At 46.3% G+C, this 20,391-nt stretch overlaps 2 protein-coding genes across 6 annotated transcripts; one reads left to right on the top strand and one right to left on the bottom strand.

The window, feature by feature from the left end:
- Nucleotides 1-366: 366 nt before the first annotated feature.
- Nucleotides 367-12,021, top strand: CFAP119 (cilia and flagella associated protein 119). Of its 4 annotated transcripts, none has more exons than XM_066628977.1 (9): nt 367-445; nt 3,967-3,998; nt 4,206-4,271; nt 6,318-6,487; nt 6,968-7,038; nt 7,194-7,310; nt 7,614-7,671; nt 11,183-11,263; nt 11,549-12,021. In XM_066628977.1, the coding sequence occupies exons 1-9, from the start codon at nt 419-421 to the stop codon at nt 11,725-11,727; spliced, it is 801 nt and encodes a 266-aa protein (XP_066485074.1). In that variant the 5' UTR covers nt 367-418; the 3' UTR covers nt 11,728-12,021. The 4 variants fall into 4 exon arrangements, with proteins under 4 accessions (XP_066485074.1, XP_066485077.1, XP_066485076.1 ...); XM_066628979.1 differs by lacking the exon at nt 367-445 and adding an exon at nt 624-779; XM_066628980.1 differs by lacking the exon at nt 3,967-3,998 and having other exon boundaries at nt 405-445.
- A 498-nt stretch (nt 12,022-12,519) lies between these two features.
- PHKG2 (phosphorylase kinase catalytic subunit gamma 2) lies at nt 12,520-20,299 on the bottom strand. Of its 2 annotated transcripts, none has more exons than XM_066628975.1 (10): nt 20,235-20,299; nt 18,485-18,619; nt 18,153-18,328; nt 17,278-17,332; nt 16,657-16,722; nt 16,373-16,536; nt 15,619-15,709; nt 14,639-14,792; nt 13,844-13,969; nt 12,520-13,387 (listed from the first exon to the last, which is right to left on the bottom strand). In XM_066628975.1, the coding sequence occupies exons 2-10, from the start codon at nt 18,577-18,579 to the stop codon at nt 13,103-13,105; spliced, it is 1,212 nt and encodes a 403-aa protein (XP_066485072.1). In that variant the 5' UTR covers nt 18,580-18,619; nt 20,235-20,299; the 3' UTR covers nt 12,520-13,102. The 2 variants fall into 2 exon arrangements, with proteins under 2 accessions (XP_066485072.1, XP_066485070.1); XM_066628973.1 differs by lacking the exon at nt 20,235-20,299 and adding an exon at nt 19,567-20,180.
- Nucleotides 20,300-20,391: the final 92 nt, after the last annotated feature.

Below are 20,391 nucleotides of genomic sequence, written 5' to 3'. Positions count from 1 at the left end.
AGCGGCGCTCCGCACTTCCGGCCTCAGTTGGAACGGCTTTTTTCAGCCCCAGCGTCCATAGAGATCAACCATAGAGACGTCCAGGCCCAGAGCGGCGTCATTCGTGTCCTCTCCTAGAGAGAGAATAAAGAGCTTCCTATCTCCATGGCGTCCATATAGTGAGACATTGGGATAGAACGGCCGCTTTCAACCTAGCACCGGAAGTTGACTCTGTTTGCCACTCTAGTCTTTTCCTATCTCTATGACCCCCCTCACCGACACCGCTAAGAGAGCCTTTCTCATTGGCTGAGCGCTCTGGTTCGAGTCAGTGTTCCCCGTTCGGATTGGTCGAAGGCCTGCAGGATTCCGATTGGCTGCTGCGGGGGTCGCTATAGCAACGCGTGGCTCCTTCCACCGTCCCCGCTCCGGCTGTATCAAGATGATGGGGCCGGAGTCCCTCCAAAAGGTGCGTGGGGGCGTGGCCTTGGGAGGGGGCAGGGCTCGGTCCGGTCCACGCGCGCCTCTCGTCAGTCCGAGGCGGCTGATGGCAGCAGCGCTGCAGGCGGGCGGTGCACAGGGGCAGACGGAATGAGAGCCGCCTGCCTGCTGCCAGGCCCTCGCTCTTCAGCCTTGGCCGTGGGGGGGGGTGGCACCCCCAGGACCCACTTGTCAGCATGACAGCCTGTCAGAACCCACCGGAAGTGACGTCATCCACATGGGAGTGACGTCGTGGCCAGCAGTGAGTGGCGTTACCCAGCAGGAAACACTCTCCCTCCCATGCAGCAAAATCAATTAAACCAGTAAGTCGATTAAAAGTTTGCAATAAGTATGTTTGAAAATTCATTCACCCTCCTGACCAGCCGTGCGTGACGTCATTCACCCGGAAGTGATGTCATGGGCAGAATGAGTGACATCATCAAGCAGGAAAATGTTTAGTGCCCCCCACGCGACAACATCCAATCAAGTGACTCGATTAAGTGACTGTGCAAATTAAAAGTTTAATTTGTATAAGTAAGTATTATACTTATAATTAAGTATCAGTTGGAAGATTTAGGGCACAAGCCTAGCCAGGTCTACTCAGAAGTAAGTCCTATTTTGTTCAATGGGCCTTACTCTCAGGAAAGTATGGTTAGGATTGCAGCCTTAGGCCACAATCCTATGCACACTTCCCCAGGAGTAAGCCCCATTTAATTCAGTGGGACTTACTTCTGAGTAGAGATGCATAGTCTTGCACTGTTACTGACATGAAATAAAGAAGAGCCCTCCCAGTCCTCCCAAGCAGTTGCAGATCTGTTTAAAGAAGGATTCCCTGAAACATCCCAAAGGCTGCAGTCCTATCCACACTACCCAGGAGTGGAAAGTCACTTTCCATTGACTAGCATTGTTTAAAGTATATACACAGCAGCCTTTTAAAAGTACAGATCTGTACCATTCCCCCGAATGCAGTCACATACCATGGGAGCATCAAAATAAAATGCACATTGAAATGAATGGGGAACCACCTGAAATTAGCTCGCGACTCACTTGGTGGGTCTGAGAAACGCTGGTGTACATGAACCACCAGTGCAATTTTGTAATAGGCAATAAAGGAAATTTCCCAATGGCAAAACTCTTCCTGACTCACATGCAACTACTAGACATGATGCTGCTGATGAAATTAGCTCCTTCCTGTACATAGCATGCAAAGGTTGCCAATTAATGTACTCTCAACATTATGTCATGTCATTAAGACTGCACTCCTATACACACTTACCTAGCAGTAACTCCCACTGAAACTATGGAACTTGCTTCTGAGGGGACATGCGTTGGATTGCACTGTAAACCAAGGAGTGTTTGCTAAAATTTCCAGGAGAGAGTGGATCAAGGGATGTTCTTTTCCCTCTCATAAAACACCAGAACACCAGGGACATCCACTAAAATTGAATGTTGGGGGAACAGACAAAAGAAAATGTTTCTTTATCTAGCGTGTAATTAGTCTTTGGAACTCCTTGCCACAGGATGTGGTGATGGCACCTGGCCTAGATGCCCTTTAAAAGGGGTTTGGACAGATTTCTGGAGGAAAAGTCCATTACAGGTTGCAAGCCATGACGGGTATGTGTAACCTCCAGGTTTTAGAAGTAGGCTACCTCAGAATGTCAGGTCCAAAGGAGTGGCAATAGGATGCAGATCTCTTGTGGCCTTGTGTGCTCCCTGAGGCATCTGGTGAGGCATCTGGTGAGAAGCAGGAAACTGGACTAGATGGGCCTTTGGCCTGATCCAGAGGGACTTGTCTTATGTTCTTACATTCTTATGTTGCTGATTCCAGGTCAATCAATGCAATCCAGACAGCCAAGTGCTTATCTTTTCTGTATCACATGCTCCTTTCAAAGAGCCAATCCAGGTATATTGGCAACCCTAATAGTACATTGAATGCTGTACTTCAATTTGGGTTCAAATACTAATTTGGCTTTCTCTTTCACTCATTAAGGGCACAGGTCTACTCAGAAGTAAATCCTATTTTGTTCAATGGGGCTTACTCTCAGGAAAGTGTGCTTAGGATTGCAGCCTAAGGCTATCTTACCTCATAAAGTTTCTATGCTAAAGATTGGTCTCCTGTCCTCCATGTCCAGCACACTGAGTTCATTGGGAGATACATGAGCTACAGAGAAGAAAGACAGGCACTTGGCTGCCTGGGTTACTTTGATCAGGAGGTGTCCACTTTCACTTTTCTGCCACCCTCATCATTGATTATTTATAAAAGTGCCCATCCTGCACTAGATGCTGTAAAAAAATGGAAAACACGCAGGCTCACAATCGAAAGAAGTAAAAAGGTAAAAAGAGATGAGAGAGAAAGGGGAAAACCTTGTACTAGCTGGCAGAGAGTGAATTTCAAAAAGAATACTGTACAGTGATTAGTCTGAGTTGAGGAAAGGTGGTTCAACTCAAAATCAAGAGGAAAATTCAAGAGAGAAAATTTGTTTTTTAAAATTTCTTATGGTGAGACAAAGTTGTGTTCTGGTTGTTGGAAGAACTTGGACAATCTTTTCAACTATCCTCACATTTTCAGAACCACAAATGTCAATAAATTAGGAGTACAGTAAAGTTGTTTTTGGAAATATAATGCTGTGGTATAGCTAAGCAGGTGCAGGGCATGGCAATTGCACTGGGTGGCAAGTTTTAAGGGGACAACAAACCAAGCTTGTTATTAGTGGCCAAAATTGTGAAAACCTTGGTATGTACAAATAATACTACCATGTTATATATCATTGGAAAGGTAATTTAATGCTGAATGCAGTGAAACAAACCATGTTGGAATATCTGTATTCTATCAAAAGATATGGCCAATTAACCAGAAAACCTTTTTTTATTTATTTACTTTATAAATTGAATTTTGTCATGGGGGAGGCTACAAAATCTTATTGAGCACAGGTAGCAGATGCCTTAGCTAGTCACTGACATAATGTATTCTTTTCTTGAAGCTGCACCAATAGGGCTTTCACAGCCCAATCCTATCCATACTTTCCTGGGAGTAAGCTCCATTGATTCTAATAGGACTTACTTCTGAGTAGACATGCATAGGATTGGGCTGTCAGTTGGCTATCATTTATACCTAATGAGTACCTATTAGTTCACAAGCATGATCTATCTCAGGGGTGCTCAAACTTTCAACTTTAGGGATGCTGGACTTTTAACAAGTGTATAGAAGAGAGAATTGCAGCAGGTGCAACTTGTCATCCCACAGATGACAAGCTACACCTGCTGAAATTCTCTCTTCTATACACTTGTTAAAGGTCCAGCATCTCTAAAGTTGAAAGTTTGAGCACCCCTGATCTATCTGCTTAGGACTGGTGTCCATTATGGCAAAAGCATCTGCCACTGAATTTCCCATGTACTCATCATACCGAAACAATTTCTATTCATCCAGGAGCTACCCTGATTGTAGACTTAAAATGTCCATGAAATGATTCACTCTCAGAAAATGTAGTTAAAAGCATTTCTCTCTTTCAGCCCCGGGAGCACAAAGCAAAGATATGTATGTGGTGAGTGACTTTCCTTTTCCTTCAGAGAAAGTGCAGGGTGCCACATCCCACCTCAATCAGCTGCATTTTGGTATGTGACAAAGACGATGTCTCTGTGTTGGTGCTGATGGGTGATCTGAGACCCCTTTACACTTTGGGCAGCCTGTGTGACTCAGCAACGTATTGCAAGCCATGCCTTCCTTCTTGTTTTCCTTATACTTCTTTCAGGAAATACCTGGATGTCCACTCCATGGATCTCATCAATAAGGCTCAAACGACAGATGACCTGAAGAGGTGATGGAGTTTAAGATTAAGTGGAAACATGATTTAAATAAAAGTTTTTCAGGTTGAAGAGCCATGGTCAATTAAAAACAAGTATTACCTTGATGTTTCACTTGCTGCCTGTGACAGGCTTCTTTAGAAGCCAGTGTAACTCTACTGAGTCATACCTCACTAAGTGGAAACATCTCCACAACTAGATGGCATCAGAAATGTGTGGTTGAAAAAAATGCAAAGTTTCACAGCAACTACAAGAGGGAGGGGCCGGCGGAAGGCAATTCTTAACCTCTTTTCTCCTTCTACACTATTTTCCTGATGTCACTGTTGCCATCCCTATTTCCTCCCCCTCCCCAATTCTTCCATAACTATTTATTCTGAAACTTTGAAGGGCTAGTAGGCACTGATACTATCTGCCCAGAGCAGCAGTACTAGGAATATCCTGGAAACTGGAGAGAGGACGCTAAGGAACATCTGGTCCCCTGTACCACCTTTGCTGCTGGTGCCACCTTTAGTGGAGTGGGGCCACGAGCCTATCATCCTTATCTGATACCATCAAATCATTTACTTTTCCAGATCTGTCATTGTGAGAGCAAATCATCTGCATACAGTTTTAATTGTTGTAAACCACTACAGGAAAAGCATTAAACACAAACTATCTAAATCTCCTGAAGACAAAACAAACATGCAAAATAAGAACGCTTCAGCCAGCCATTTTCAACCACTGTGCCATGGTTGACTGGTGTGCCGCGAATGGTCCACAGGTGTGCCACAGGAATTTGGGGGAAGGTCATTTATTAGTAGGGCCAATGGGATGTGAGCAGCATGGTGTGCCTTGTCAATTTTCAAAAACCTGATGGTGTGCCCTGACAATTTTAATGCCTTTTCAGTGTGCCGTGAGATGAAAAAGGTTGTAAATCACTGCCTTAGACATTAAAGTGCATAATGCAAAAATGTACCCCCTATAGTATAATATTTGTGATTGCCAGCTAGCATCGAGCACCAGACACAAAATGGTTTTCAGCTCTGCAGAATAATATTGGGCATCAGCCATATTCTGCATTCAACTGCCCTGCAGTCTTTAATGGACCCAAAACCAGGAAAACATTCTGGTATGCACTGATGTACACAACAGAATCCCTTTTACTGTACGAGCAACAGATCCACCATTTTCAATATCCTCCCCACCCAGTGAGAGACTGGTCACTGAATCTTACTCCTAAGTACATAATACCCAGACAGCATGAGATGCTTTGCAGCACATTAAAATGTTAATAGAGTCCTTCCACTGTGACAGTTCCTCTGCTGAGCTCTGTCTTGTAGCATTAATGGCCTTGCAGGGTCCTGTATATTGCAGAGAAGAATGTTTTCATCCCAAGATGTTATGCTGCAGGTTAATAAATGCCAGCTATAAAGCTTAGAAATACAGATCTGTATTCAGTGGCTGTTTTCTCCATAAAGTCTTTGTCTGCAGTGGTTGGAGTGTGTAACTCTACTGCAGTGAAAAACGACAGAGTCCTGTGGCACCTTAAAAATTAATGTATTGATTGCCACAGCCTCTTTCATCTACATGGTATGGACAGTGATATTGCAGGTATATATGCACAGCTGGGTGCAGTATCAAGATAGATCTACTTTACTAAGTGAGAGGAAAGCTGCCAATCCTTTGCTCGTATTTCCAACAGGAGACTCCCAAATAAACCTGCATAGGATCAGCCTGCAGAAGATAGAAACACATGCTAGAGGCAATGACAATCTTGCAAACTGGTTAATATCAGCATGGACTACATGGTTCACTACATGATTTTCAAGACTTATCAAGCGTAGCACAATTTGGCTCTATATGCCTGGGTGCAGCCAGACCTCAAGAACCAGGCAAGCTGTAAACTCAACAATCCTTAAAATCTGCTCCTTTCTATTCTCGATTGCATACAGGTCCAGTGGATTGCGTAAATTTGGGGGTAGGCTCTTAGCAGATGAGGAAATGGGAGCAGGAGGTCATGAAGTTCGAAGAGGCCTGCAGCACCAGTCAGACTCGTAACTTCCCTACTTTCTCATCCCCAGTCTTCTAGCCAGCCTGTTTCAGCTGCAGCATTTTGAATCTAACCCACGGGCCGCTGTCTTATTGGATCTGTACTTCTACACCATCCAGTTCAGCCGAGAGCAGGGATTCAACCGGGAACAGACCTCGGCCTTCTTTTCAATTGTGAAAGATGTACACGAGGCCTGCATCGGTAAGATAGTGAGGCTCCGCCAGGCAAATGGATGTGGATGAGGGAGCTGGATGGGCAGGACAGAAGACTGAGAGAGGAGGGCCAAAGCCCTACTGAGAGCAGTTTGGGATTTTGAAGGATGGGAGAAGAGTCTAAATTAAATGCAGATGTTCATGTAGGTTCAGTTTTAAAATGTGGAGTTGACTGGGTATGCATTGCCCAGCCCTCTCCACAGGCCATGGCCTATCCATGCAGCCTGTGTCTCCCCCTCCTTATGGTGGATGCTGGCCACCCAATCCCAGCCATCTTGTGTTCTTCTGAACCTGTGCACATGACAGCAGGCAAAGCAATGGGAGAGCAGAGGAAGAGACAGAAGCTCGGCAGACCCGCTATGGCTTCTCTAGCAGCCGATGGAGGTCAGAACCGAGCTGTCGGGCAAGTAGAAGGACAAGGGCTGAAGCTGGATCCGTCACTGACTTTCAACTCTTCCCTCTCCTGTAGAAACGCCACTGCCCAATGTGGAAGAATGCTACAGCTACTTCACCGAACTTGTTTTCTGTCATTCCATTCGGGTGAGTGCATTTGTGGCAGGCAGGACAAAAACAATGGCATAACCTGACTGAGATCCCTCTATTGTGTGCCTTTTAACAATGGTTCCTGTTGGGGGGAGGGAAGGGCGTCTGCCTTCCCACCTTCCTTTTTGACTCTTCTATCTTGACCTTCTTAGAGGCCCCCCTTCAGCATTGATCTCTTCAACCAAGACCAGCTTGTGCACATAACTGACTACATGATCAACACCTATTTCCGACACTTCAAACTTTACAAATATGTTTTCACACCTCAGGTAAAGGACCCTCTCTTTCCCTCCTCCGCCATGTTGTTCAGGGGAAGAGTTCCCATGTCTCCTTCCCTCATAGAGAAAGATCTCAGGTGGTTTGCTGTAACACGCAAATGACAGAATGTGGCCTCCAGTAGGATTTGGCTAGTCCTGGGAATTTTATTTTCAAAGGCAAGATTCCTGCCTTTGTGGATGAAGTGGAGAGCTTAGTCATGTGACACCAGAAAGCCGCAAGCCATTGAAATCAGTGGGTTTAATTAGGAGCCCTGCACTCGCATATCCTAGCTCTGAAGCTTCCTTCTCCTCTAGGTATGCTTGGACATATCACTCTCCTATATTGGGATGCCGGAAGAGACTAAAGAAGAAGGTAAGTGCAAATATTCCTGAATCCCTTCCCCAGAAGCCACCTCTAGAACCCTGCAGTTAGGCCAATGCTTACACAGCCTTCTTAGGCAGGACAGTAGAAGGGTGCAGAATTATTGACTAATACCATCTTTTCCCTGAGTGTTACAGAGATAAAGTACGAGCCCCAATAAAGACAGGAGGGAAAAGGGCAATTTAAGCATAACTGGCTTGGATATATATGCACATATTATTTATTTCATTTGGTTAATTTTTAGACTGCTTTTCTGCCTGATCACAGCAGTCTACAAAAAAAAAGGATCAAACAATTCATACTTAATAAACTATCTATAAGGACTAAAATAGCAGCAATTGACAAAAAAAATAGCAATTACCGAATTGGGAAGGCCATGCAAATTCAAGCATTTATAACATTTTTCTGAACACAGTCAAATGTGGGAGCTGTGCTGGTCTCACTGGGGAGCTCCACAACAGTGAAGCCACCACTGAAATAGTCCCAACTCTTGTGCCCTCCAACTAGATTTCTGTCAATAATGGACCAGTGAGCAGGGCCTCCGATGCAGATCTAAGGGGCTGGGTAATATGTTATGGGAGAACACAGACCTTCAGGTAACTTGGTTCCATATTTTTAAGGGCTTTAAAGGCCAAGATCAGCACTAGGCAAAAGGGAGGTATCGTATACATCCATCTCTTTACTTTGGTCAATACCTGGTGGCAGGACTCTTGACCCCCTAACGCAGGGGTGTCCAAAGTTTTTGGCAGGAGGGCCACATTGTCTCTCTGACACTGTGTCGGGGGGGCCAGGGAAAAAAAGAATTAATTTACATTTCAAATTTGAATAAATTTACTGTTGTTGGCATCCTTCAGTCTCAGAAGACTATGGTGTCACGCTCTGAATGGTGGTTCTGGAACAGTGTCCTCTCCAGTGCGCGAAGCTTGGGTAAAGTAGGTATGGAGGATAGGCTGTTACCCATGCAGCAAATCCCCCCTCTCCATGTCACTGAAATGGACCAATGGAAAGGCAGAGGCCAATACGGTTGGTTCCAGCGGCGTCGCCAGAGTTGCCAGAACGTGACTCTGTTCAGCCATGAACTGCCTCAGGGACTCCGGCTCCGGATTTTGCCTCGAGGTTGACTCCTGAAGCCTTTTCCATAACTGGATGTAGCCACAAGGCAGTGGAGGTTTGGGATCAGAGTTTTCCTTCTCTCAGATGAGCTGCCTTCCCAGGCTGACGAGTTCCATCTACCCGGTGGCTGTTTAGTCGCCTCTTACGACAAGTACAGCCAAACTGAGAGCCTATTCTTATCCCCAGCCCCCAGGGGATGAACCAACTGTAATAGCTAACAAAATGTTCCTCAGAGAAAGAACCAAGAATTATGTGCCAATTACCTCTATTTAACAATATTTGCACTTTCATTCCACTGTTTCTACAAGTAGCCCAGGGCAACATAAATGACTATTTTCCCCTGCTTTTAATCCTCACAACAGCCCTGTAAATTAGAATGACAAATGGTGACAAAAACAGGACCACCCACAGAGTATCATGGCTAAGGGGAGATTTGAACCTTAGCCTCCTGGCCCTAGTATATCATGATTACCTCTACAACACCCTGGCTTCTAGTGCATTTTACTGTTAAAATAGCACATTTCTGGACTTATTTAAAGGGGTAAGATTGGCACAAACATTCCTCTATCATATCAATGCTTAGTAAGTACTAAGCTGAAAACATCTGTGTTTTCTAAAACTTCCCAAAGTTCTGATAGCTGAGGCTTTCTTTTCAGATTGGAAGCATTCTCCACTCTTAGTCCTGAAAAGAAGTCCTTGCAAGAAGTTTCTATATGAGTTGATGATCTGAATGTGCTTCCTGATGGTCAAGCCCTTAGCAGAGACTCATTTAGAGGGGTAACAGGTAGCCTACCATAACCATTCCCAATGAAATAGATGTGACCAAATTGTCTGCAGCTAGTGGAAAGTAGCTAGTGATGCAGCAAGGCCACACCAGCAAATCATGTAGTGAGGCAACAGGCAGCTTCCTTTGTGGGAGGGTATTAAATTCATAGGTAACCTTTAATGTATATATTTTGTGTGCACACAAGTTGCCCCAAAACATGTTTTAGGAATGACTGCTTTAAAGTTTCTCCTGTTCAATAAATTTACATACGTTTACATAAATGAATATATTAAAGATGAACTTATATGAATGAATGAAGGTCTTGCAATAGCTCAAGGCCTATAAAAGGCCTTGCACAAAGCAAGGCTGGCCTTTCCTTTTCTGCCGCTACTGCATCACAGATGTGAAACAGCAAGCAGTGGAGGGAGCCCTCATCCCACAGCTCACCGAGAGGTCAAACAGTTGCCCTCACACTGAGAGCAGTTGCATCGGGCCAATGTGGGCTCCAACAAATCACTGGAGGGCCAAAGGCTCATTGGAGACTGGGAGCTCCGTGAGGGCCGCATTGAGAGGCTTTGAGGGCCGCAAGTGGCCCCAGGGCCGGGGTTTGGGCACCCCTGCCCTAACGCTTCCAAGCAGCTTCCAAAGTATAGCCCATCTCAACTAGATGCAATCAGCATATTGATGACAGTTGCTAGCAGCTCAGTGTCACAGGTCAAGCCACAGCAGGCAAATCAGCCAAAGGGTATAAAAAAGCACACCAGCTAACAGCCACCACCTGGGCCTCTAGGGACAGTGCAGGATCCAGGAGCACTCCCAAGCCACATGATAGTTCTTTCAGGGGGAGTGCAGCCTTGTCCAAAAGAGATTGAATTCCTCCACGCAGAGGGTCAGCATTTTCCTAACCACAACATGTCCCTCTTATCAGGATTTTTCAGTTCATTTGCCCTGATCCTTCCCCAAAACTACCTCCAAGCACTAATTCAGGGTTTTCACCACCTCCCCAAAATTAGATGACTGGAACAAGAGGTACGAGCTGGGTATCATCAGCATACCAGTGACCACATCATCCCAAACCTTCAAATGGCTCAGCCAGTGGGTATTGAAAAACACAGTAGATACTGAAAAACATGAGGAACAAAAAAGAGCCCTGCAGTACCCTAAATAGCAAAGGTAATCATCCAGCACTGTGTCCTGCTCTGTGAGTAGGAGCAGTGCTGTGGTGGAACAGGTTCCCCAATCCTAAGAGCCTATCTAGAAGGATACTGTGGTTGATTCAGAAGAAGCCACTGATTCAGTCTCCTGTCTCTCTTCTGTCATGTCATCCACGAGGGTGGATGTTTCTGCCCCATTGCGGTTTCTGAATCCAGACTGGAATGGGTCATAAGGCTGCCTTATCCTGGAGTCAGACCATTGATCCATCTACACTCCTACTGTCTGCTCTGACTGGTAGCAGCTCTCCAGGGATTTAGGTAGAAAGGGGTCTTCAGTGGAGACCCCAGTGAACTGGAGATTGAACCTGGGCCCTTATGCTTGCAAACCATGTGCTCAATCGCTGACCAGCAAGCCCTCCTATTTTTCACTCCCATCCAAAGCGTGTAACGTCTTTTTTTTTTTTTTCAGAAGTCGCAGCTGAGAGTACAGAGGCATCTTTTTCCCCTTTAATGGAGGAGGGTGATGAGGCAGCTGCTGCGCCTGATGAACGTAAGACCAGAGGGCTCCAAAATGGTGTCATGGCTAAGAGGGCCAAGTCCCCAGCTCAAATCTCAGCCTCAGTTCTCCCTCTACAATACAGGGATAATACTGACCTATACAGGGCTGTTTATAAAGATAACCAAGATAATATATGGGAAGTGCTTCGGAAAGTTTACAAAAGCATTAGCGACATATGATCGGGGGGGAGGGACAAATCCTGAACTCGCTGCCAGGAAGTAAGTGCGCTGACTCTGCTGTGAGGTTAGCAGTCATTCTATCTTACCCTCCTCCTAGGTCCCACTGATGCGCTGCGGGAGTACATCATGTCCCAGCTGAACCAGGAGCTGGCCCAGTTGCGCGTCTCAGTGGAGCAGCGCTTAACGGCTACAGAGGAGCAATTTAACACTAAACTGGCCCAGCTGGAGAAAGGAAGTGGCTCAGGCAAGGGAACTGGCAAGAGCAAGAAAAAGTGAGCAGGGGTGGGGGGTGTGCTGGACGTGAGAGGCTCACTATTTTAGAGTGGACCCTCCGATCCTGCCCCATGCATGGATACCTTATTGAGATGTGCTAAAGGGATCGCCATAAATTATATAATGCGGAACAAGCAGGGAGGGAATAGAACAATGGAATGAATAGGAGCTAAAATGGTGGCAGCTAATAGATTTTTTAAAAAGGCTTTTTAAAGCATGTAATGTACTTTACAGACAGTCCCTGCCAGCTTCCCTGTAGATGGAATGTTAAGACATTAAAAGCATTTCCAGACAATCAGCAGAACTGGTGTTCATTTTCTTTGTGTATGATCCCAACATACCTTCCTGCAAGTAAGCACTTCTTCTGTCTTGGGGCAATCATGTTTGTCCCAGCACTTCAACTTCAGCATTGTTGGGGAAGCAAAGTGTTTTCCCCACCTTCTATCATTCCAAATCGTAGGGACCCAACTGTCCAGGGCCTGGCTGGGGAAGTAATGGGATGATACCCAGGAAGTCACTTTAGCTGGACCAGCTGCTGTGATGAAACTCACAAGATTTTCCAGGCATCTCTTCAAGTTGAACACTCTTCCTCCAGTACACTGGAGCAGGCATCATCCAGTAGCACTGCTATGTTACCCCACAATCACTTCACTTGCTACACTCCCTCTGCAGCATCTTTGTGCTTTGGGGCTACTAGTAGTGGCAGTTCATCCCCACATCTTACCTCTTCTATTAGCATCCCCCTCCCCTCGAGAGGATACAGCCCCAATTGTAGGGAAGCCCAGGTCAGGCTGGTTTTGGTCACATTCAACTTTTATTTCAACCAGGGCAGGCAGGACGACACAACCAAAAAGCTCTACAGTAAATGGCCATAACCAAGTTCCTTTCATAGAAAAAGGGAGGCACGCCGTGTCTGATCCTGCTCCTTTTCCTCCCACTCTCTCTTGGCCCCCAACCCCATGAGTACTGACCATGACCAGTAATAGGAAAGTTGGCCACTGACAGGGGCAAAATATAGGCGACCTCATTTAAGAAGGGATGTACAAAAGGCCCAGATCACTGCAAGACAAAGAAATAAAAAGACTCCCTGGTATGTTTCAAACAATATTGGTGTCCCTCACAGATCTAGGATTCATTGCCCTTAAATTAAGGGGCCTTGTTCCCATCAGTCATGAACACAAGGTCCAATTCTCCTTGAAGCACAGTCCATGTTCCCCACAAGATTGGACCCCTCTGCATGCAAGGGCTATCACCTGTCCCATGGGAGGACTCTATAACCTGCTATTCTCCCAGAAGGTACGTGGCAGGCAGTCTTCCAAGGGCCTCCATTAACATGTATCAGGAACTCAACGATTCCAGTTGTGCAGGGAGCGGGTCTTTAGTTGGGAGGGTCATCCACAGTGGACAAGGGGACCTCCTCTCCCTCTGAGCTGAGCAAGACCAACTGGATGGCCTTGGGGACATTTTCAAAGAGGGCAGCCCGGTTCTGCTGCTCACCCTTCTTGACCCAGTGCCCATAGATGCGGAAGGCACAGGCATCTATCAACTTGCGCACCCCCTTGAGGGAGTAGGGGTCGCGCAACAGCAGCTCCTTGGTGACTGGCCGCACCCGCTGGAAGTTGAAGAAGATGCGGATAGCGGCCCGTACAGTCCATGCAATAACCTGCAGAGGAAGGAGACAGAAATGAACCCCATGGGTGTCTTCCACAACACAGAGAGGGACAGGAAAGAAGCACTGTATGCTGCAATCCCACACTGGTTCTGGAAGGGGACTTGACTGCACCGCTGAGACTTGTAAGATCAGACCTCGCTGGATTTGTTTATACTGAAGATTTGGTTTTTGTGAGAGATCAACCTTCCTGGGATAGTTTGCACTTCAAGATGTGTGGAGGTTCCAAAATGTAACAGGGGCTGTTTATTGTTCAGGCTCCCCTTCTTTTTTTTAGGGCCTGGTCTTTCAGCATAAAATCTTCTGCACTCTTTCCACCCCTTCCCTTGGTAGATTTCTTTCATCCTTTGTAAAATGTTAAAAATTCTTTAAGGGGGAGGAAGGGGGTGGTGAACATATAAGACAGACTGGCAGAGTCTATTCTTTCAAATGAATTGGGGGGAGACTTACTCTGAATCTGCGAAAGGGACTAAAGCGCCGGACCTCATGGCTTCCATAACGCTGGAAGAAAGGATGCTGTAGAGCCTGCTCAGCCGTCAACCGTTCTGCTGGGTCCACTTGCAGTAGTCGTGAGATCTACAAGAGACAGGGAGGGTTTTGCAAGAGACACAGGCACAAAGGCAGGAGTGTATCCTTTGATAGCAACATGTGAAATTCAGGAGCAAAGGAGAAATATGATGTAACATATTTTTAAAGACTCTTCCCACAGTGTTTCTGTGGCTGCTTCCACTCCCTCCCAGTTCAGCTTCCTCAGGCAATGGTCACCAAGCCTCAGACATATAGGGAAACCCTCTGCACTTCAATCAGCCAATCAGAGCAGAGGTACAGAATCCCAGGCCTTGGGAGCCACAATCCTTCCAATCAGCAATCATGAGATGCTAACAGTCTCCTGGAGTTCATCAGCTTGAGGTTTCCCCCACATTTCAAGGCCTGATTCCAAGGCTGAAGCAATCAGAATCCTATCTTTCATCAAAAGCAGCAGTAAATCCACAATTCTCAAGATTGAAGCAGTAGTTTTGGAGGTACAGAGCCTGGGGAGCAAGGAAGCAGGAGTTTCAGAGCTGTGGGTGGATCTTTCCTCCTGCCCACAACCAAAAGAAACAATCATTTTGCAAAAGCAAGGAAATGGGCTTCATCTGCAGAAATTAGCTTTGGCATGAATGTTTGTGATTAGGAGAGACAATGTACACTCACAGATCACTTGTGCATTATAAGAGATGGGAGTTACGCATCTCCACATCTTACCAAGTCCTTGACTGTGTCAGATCGGTCATCCCACTCCGGGGAGCCAAACTCATAGCGCCCCTCCATGATCATCCGAAGCAGCAGCATCTGTTTGCGGTGCCAGAAAGGGGGCGAGCCAGCCAGGAGAGTGAAAAAGATGACTCCACAGGCCCAGCTGAGGGGATGGGGAAGAGACAATGAGAAAGCCTGGTTCTGCACTCTCCTCAGTTCCAAAAGGAGAAAAAAAAAAAAGCAGCAGCCAGCAGAACAGGTGAGGTATATTGGCCTAGCCCTAGGCAATGGCTTCTTGGAATTTTGAGGGGGGGAAATCAACATTCAGTTTGAAAAGTGTGTACATTTACAGACCTCATAATGATTGTAAAAACAAAATTGTCAACAAGCAGACAATATCTGATAGAGATGAACCTAAATTAGCTCAACTAGTGATTGCCCAGGGAAAAGAGGGCTTCTGAAATTAGTAAATCTCTTGATCGGATAACCCACATTCTATTCCCAGGACTTGCCCATAAGAATTTCTCTCTCCCACCCCCACCCCTATGATGTACATATTACAAGTCCCAAAAGTTTCTTTCCAGGCATCATGGCAGGGGGAGAGAAGCTGTCAAAAAAATTACGTTTTAAAAGGGTAATCTACCTCCTTCAAAACATCCTGCATCATCAGCATGCTGCCTCCAGATCCAAATATATGCCAAATACAATTAACAGATATACACATCCGACCAGCAGTAGAAAGCAGCTCAAGTTTTAAGTCACAACTGAGTGCTCAGCACCCAGCGTAAGCACAGATGGCACAAGGGGAAGCAACACACTGACTTCCCTGATATCTCTTAAGCAAGAGATCAAGCTCACTCGCCAATCCAGGTCTAATGTCCTGGCACACACACGTTCCCACCATGATACACACTCTTCCTGTGTTTTCTTCCCCATCTACATTCACCACCCTCAGCCCAAGGGACAGACATGAACAGAGTGTCACTTACAGATCCACTTCCTTCCCATAACCAGGGTGGGTCTCATCCATGGAGCATTTCAAGATTTCTGGGGCCAGATAGCCAGGAGTTCCACAGAGCTCTGGCAAGCAGGAGTTACAGAATCAGAAAAATGAGAATCAGAATCAGAGATGCACAAAGTTTCAATGCTCCAAGAATTCCCGGCCAGGAGCCACGGCAGGCAGTATATGTCTAGGTCATAAGAGGGCCCACTCCCTTATTAGTCACCTATATGCTCTAACACTAACAAATGCTGCAGAATGCAGGACAAGTACAGTTCTCCTGTCATGCTAAAATTGGTTTTGTGTACTTATATACAGACTATCCTTACTCACCAAAATTCTGCATTGTTATGTTTTGATGTATCTATCTTAATTCTGTCACAGGGTTAATTCTTGACATGAACTGCAGGTTTTTAACAAGTACCTGGAAATTGATTTTGCTTGTGGTGGTATGAAAAACTATTCCTGTGTATCTGTAGATGCCATGAATAACTACAAACTGTATATGTGAACATATCTGGAAGGAAATGGCAGGTTAATTCCTGGATGTTTAAATGTGATCAACATTATTTGACTGATTTCTTGAAGAAAACTTTGCATATTTGTTTTCCCTGAACATGAGGGCCCTCATGAACATTCCCTGCCCACTGGTGATGAGACAGCCTGCCCAACTGTTTAATTCTGAGTCCCACAGCAACATAATCTGAGATCAGCCCAGCCCTAGTTCCTGTCTCTGCCTCTACCTCGCAATTTTTCCTTTGGCTCCAAGTGGCAGGAGAAGCCAAAATCTGAGAGTTTGATATTGAGCTGGTCATCCATGAGGATGTTCTCAGGCTTTAGGTCTCGATGAATGATGTTGTTAGCATGAAGGTAGCTCACGGCCTCCAACAGCGCTCGCATGATACACCTGAAAGGAAGGAGGCAGAACTACACTTGCTGCAGCAGACATTTCTCCAAGTGCCAAAGAAAATTGGGGCTGGAGTGAGCTTTCACCTTTCCAGACCCAGCAGAAGGTCCTGCACATTACCTGGTCTCTTTCTCGCTGAGGGTTACCTTCTCCGTAAGATAGTCAAAAAGTTCTCCACGTTTCATCCTGCATGTGGAACCCAAGAGCTGGGGTAAATATTCATACAGTGGAACACAAAACAGCACAGAGCCTCCACCTCCTTATACTTTAGAGATAAGGCTACTCCCTTGAGGGATGACAGTCAAGGTGGCCCAGGGGCCAGGTTCATCTCTTAAGAGGAGAAAATTATGAAGCTCCTTTGTAAAGTCACCTTCCTTTAAAGGAGAGCACAATATAGGCTTATGGTGTTTTTTGAAAAGACACTCTAACTACAGTTGTGGCATTTGAAAATAATTATAGAGGGCAGCAGCAAGCACATAAGCAGGGTGGGGTCCAAGACATGATTAGACATTAGAAAGCCCAGATAAACTGAATCCTTCTGCAGGCTGCTCTCTCTAATGACAATGGTACCAGAACTACAGAAATACAACTTCGCCTCCCATTTTCCTTTCAGCAGTTGCCCTGGGGGTTGCATCACTCCTTGCTTTTCCAGTCTGGATTGACTGCCAGGTTGGAAAAAGCATATGCCCTAGGCATAGGGGAGAATAAGATGGATCCCACTTTCAGTGGATGGCTACTTACAAGTCAAATACCAGGAACATGAAGGTGGATGACTCATAGGAATCTATCAGAGTAACTGCAGAAAACAGGGGGAAGGGGAAAAAAATTATGCAACTACACTGCAATTTCTTTTGGTATACACACAAGGAGACAGAAAACAACTCTAAAGCACCAATTAGTGAAGAACATAACCTTGTCAACACTGTGCACATCCTCAAACAACAAAGCTGACTGTGAGGAAAGCAAAGCAAATAGCACAGGCACTCTTGCAAATATTCTCTGTTGTATGATCACACAAACCCCTTCTGTAGAACTCCTGCACCACAATTAAGCAAGATTCTGGGTTGCTTATTGACAAAGGAGGGCATGACAGGCCATGATACTGAGTGTGAGGGATCAGACCACTCAATGGTATTGTGAAGACCCTTTGCCCTGAACAGAAAAGGAGCAGCTCTTGGTGGCTTTCACCCTCCCTGCCAGAAAAAATCCTACCCAACAGCCAATTGCAGAAGCAAGAGGGAGGGGGAGGACACCTGGCCTCTACCACCATCAGAGTAACAAAGGCTACTGGACAGTTTGTTTTTCTTCTTTATGTAATTGTTTCAATCTGTTGCAAGCTGCATTGTAGATAATTTGATCAAGAGGCAGGGTATTGATTCTTTACTACTATTACTAAATAATAATACTTTGTGAAGTGAAGCACAGACATCTACATAAGGGTACAGGGAGATCATCAACACTGTGATGCAAAGACTAGATGCTGAAGGTCAGGATTACTTTGCAGGCAACTTTTCAATATAGTAATGACACAGGAGAAAACAGCAGGGCTTCAGAAATCAGGATGCACACTTAAGCTAGAGAAAGATGCTGAGATGGGGAACTTAGCTGTCACTCACTGATGTAGGGGTGACCGGAGACCTGGCGTAGGATAGCAATCTCTTTGCCTGTTGACGTGCGCACCTCCTCCAGCTGCTGTGGGGTCATACGCTCTGGGGTGACCTCAATAATCTTTACTGCATACTCTTGGCCTGTCTGCTTGTGTATACATCGCCGGACCACACTGCTCACACCCCTGAGGGTAGGGGGGAATTGAACAAACAGCCAAAAAGAGACATCAGGTTTCCAGAAATGTTGAATGCATTGGGGGATGGGAAAGAATGAAAGGATCTTCATCCTTCTATGCTGCACAATACATGATGCCCTCCTCTCAGCACAGTACAGCCCTCACCTGCCAATAACATCCTTGGGGTCATACTTCTGGTAGAACTCCTTTGCTCCAGCCCAGTCAGGAAGCTCATCTTCTAAACTCACACCCCGGGTCATCCTGGGGGTGGGTGGATGGAAGGATATGAAGAACCAAGATCTGAAAAGCAAAGGGTGGGATAGCAGGAAATAACTTTTCAACCACTGAATGCATCTAAGGGAATGCCAGGCATGAACTGCTCCGACCCCAAGAGAAGACCCTCAGAGGAGCCAAGTTGGAAAGAGGCAAGTAAGGCATACAAGAAGTAAAGTGGTAGTTAAAAGAGGATACAAATGTAAGGAGCTGATGGGAAGGGAAGCCTGTACTGAGACACATGTACATTTACCTGTTGATAGAGGGGAAGCGGAAGAGATATAGCAAAATACTTAGGGCCCAATCCTATCCAATTTTCCAGTGCCAGTGCTGTCGTGCCAATGGAGCATGTGCTGCATCCTGTGGTGGTGGGGCAGTCACAGAGGGCTTCTCAAGGTACAGAATCATTTGTTCCCTTATCTCAAGGCTGCATTGTGGCTACACTGGTGCTAGAAAGTTGGACAGGACTGGGCCCAGAATTGGGGAGAGGGTCCTAACTCACCAACTGAACAGTTTTTTATTGGTGAGTTTACAAGCAAGCAAGCAGAGAAGTTCCAGCCATCAAGTTAATGTGATTCAGGTACAAATTGAGCCTTGTCCTTTTGGTCAAAATCAACAGGTTTCAACAGGTTTCAAAATCACTGCATTTCAATGGGCAGATTCACACCAAAAAGAGCAACCCGAGAGCCAACCTCATGAGGCTCAGAATAGGAGATGATGCAGCACCTAAAGCAGCACCATCTCCTCCATCACAGCAGGATCACATACTGACTCATTGTACCCAGGATCCAACTGTACCATAGCACCTGGCTGGAAGGATGGGGAGACCACAGCTTGATCCCAAGAGGATCTCTCTTTCAAATGACAGGCACGGAGGGAGGGCGGCACTCATGTGGGCTGCATGCATGCACCTTCCGAAACCAGTTCCAACACCACTAAATTTGCTGAAATTTACGCACTAAAATGACACCCACCTTATGGGTTTTGTAGGAAATCTGGAGCAGAATCCCCTTGCGACCCACACACATGTAACGCAAACAAGCAGGGTTGTGGGGCAGCAAGGAGGGGAGAATCTCTTCTTCTATGTCCCAGGCTTTGCATATGAAGGTATATTAAGAATCCATTCAAGTTATCCAGACTCTGCTGTTCTAGGCACAGGATCCCATGTGCTTTCCCCATAAGCAGGCTCCGTTTTCTTCAACCCACTTCTGCCCAGCCCACTGGCGCACGCCTTTGATCCCTGTTGCGTATATGCAATGCTGGGCAGAAATGGCTTACACACACACGCCTCCCTTGTTAGTACTGGACTACCTTGCAAGGTTGTTGTACGGGTGCCTGAGTCGGTGTGAGTGGAATACTTTGAGTGCTTTGGGGAACGTGCATTATATGGTTATAGAACAGCCTCTCCCCCAGTGCTTTATCCAAGGAGCTGCTGCTGGGGAAGGGGGGACTGCACTCTGCACAGCCTCAGAGGCACTCTTGTCTCAGCATTCAGGGCCCTGGCCTAGCACTGACAACAGGCTCCTGAGTTCTCGCCTGGGAAGCCTGAAGTGAGCTCTATGCCCCCTACTCACCTCCAGAGGAAGCCCCCTACCCACGCATGTGACCCCGCCCTCCCAGAGTGTCTCCCCGCCAGCCTCACCCGGCGATGCCTTTGCTGGAACTGAGTGGACGACGCTCTCTGCTGCCGGGGACACCCAGGCTCCGCCCCCTTCTTCTCCGATTGGCCAGCGCCCCACTAAGGAGGCTACGAGCGACAGGAACCGAGACCAATAGGCGGAAGAGAAGAAGGGATTGGC

The sequence above is a fragment of the Tiliqua scincoides genome, chromosome 5 (genome assembly GCF_035046505.1).
Source record: "Tiliqua scincoides isolate rTilSci1 chromosome 5, rTilSci1.hap2, whole genome shotgun sequence".
Taxonomy (NCBI): domain Eukaryota; kingdom Metazoa; phylum Chordata; class Lepidosauria; order Squamata; family Scincidae; genus Tiliqua; species Tiliqua scincoides.
The sequence above is the reverse complement of the archived record's forward strand: the minus strand, read 5'-3'. Positions and strand labels throughout refer to the sequence as shown.

Bases quoted from the DNA above. Each gene is read 5' to 3' on its own strand.
- CFAP119 (XM_066628977.1), top strand. From the start codon at position 419: ATGATGGGGCCGGAGTCCCTCCAAAAG. The intron at 7,311-7,613 runs GTAAAGGACCCT...CTTCTCCTCTAG, and splicing joins AATATGTTTTCACACCTCAG to GTATGCTTGGACATATCACT. The intron at 11,264-11,548 runs GTAAGACCAGAG...CCCTCCTCCTAG, and splicing joins AGCTGCTGCGCCTGATGAAC to GTCCCACTGATGCGCTGCGG.
- PHKG2 (XM_066628975.1), bottom strand. From the start codon at position 18,579: ATGACCCGGGGTGTGAGTTTAGAAGATGAGCTTCCTGACTGGGCTGGA. The intron at 14,793-15,618 runs GTAAGTGACACT...CCATCCCCTCAG, and splicing joins TATGGGAAGGAAGTGGATCT to CTGGGCCTGTGGAGTCATCT. The intron at 13,970-14,638 runs GTAAGATGTGGA...TGTCTCTTGTAG, and splicing joins CTGACACAGTCAAGGACTTG to ATCTCACGACTACTGCAAGT.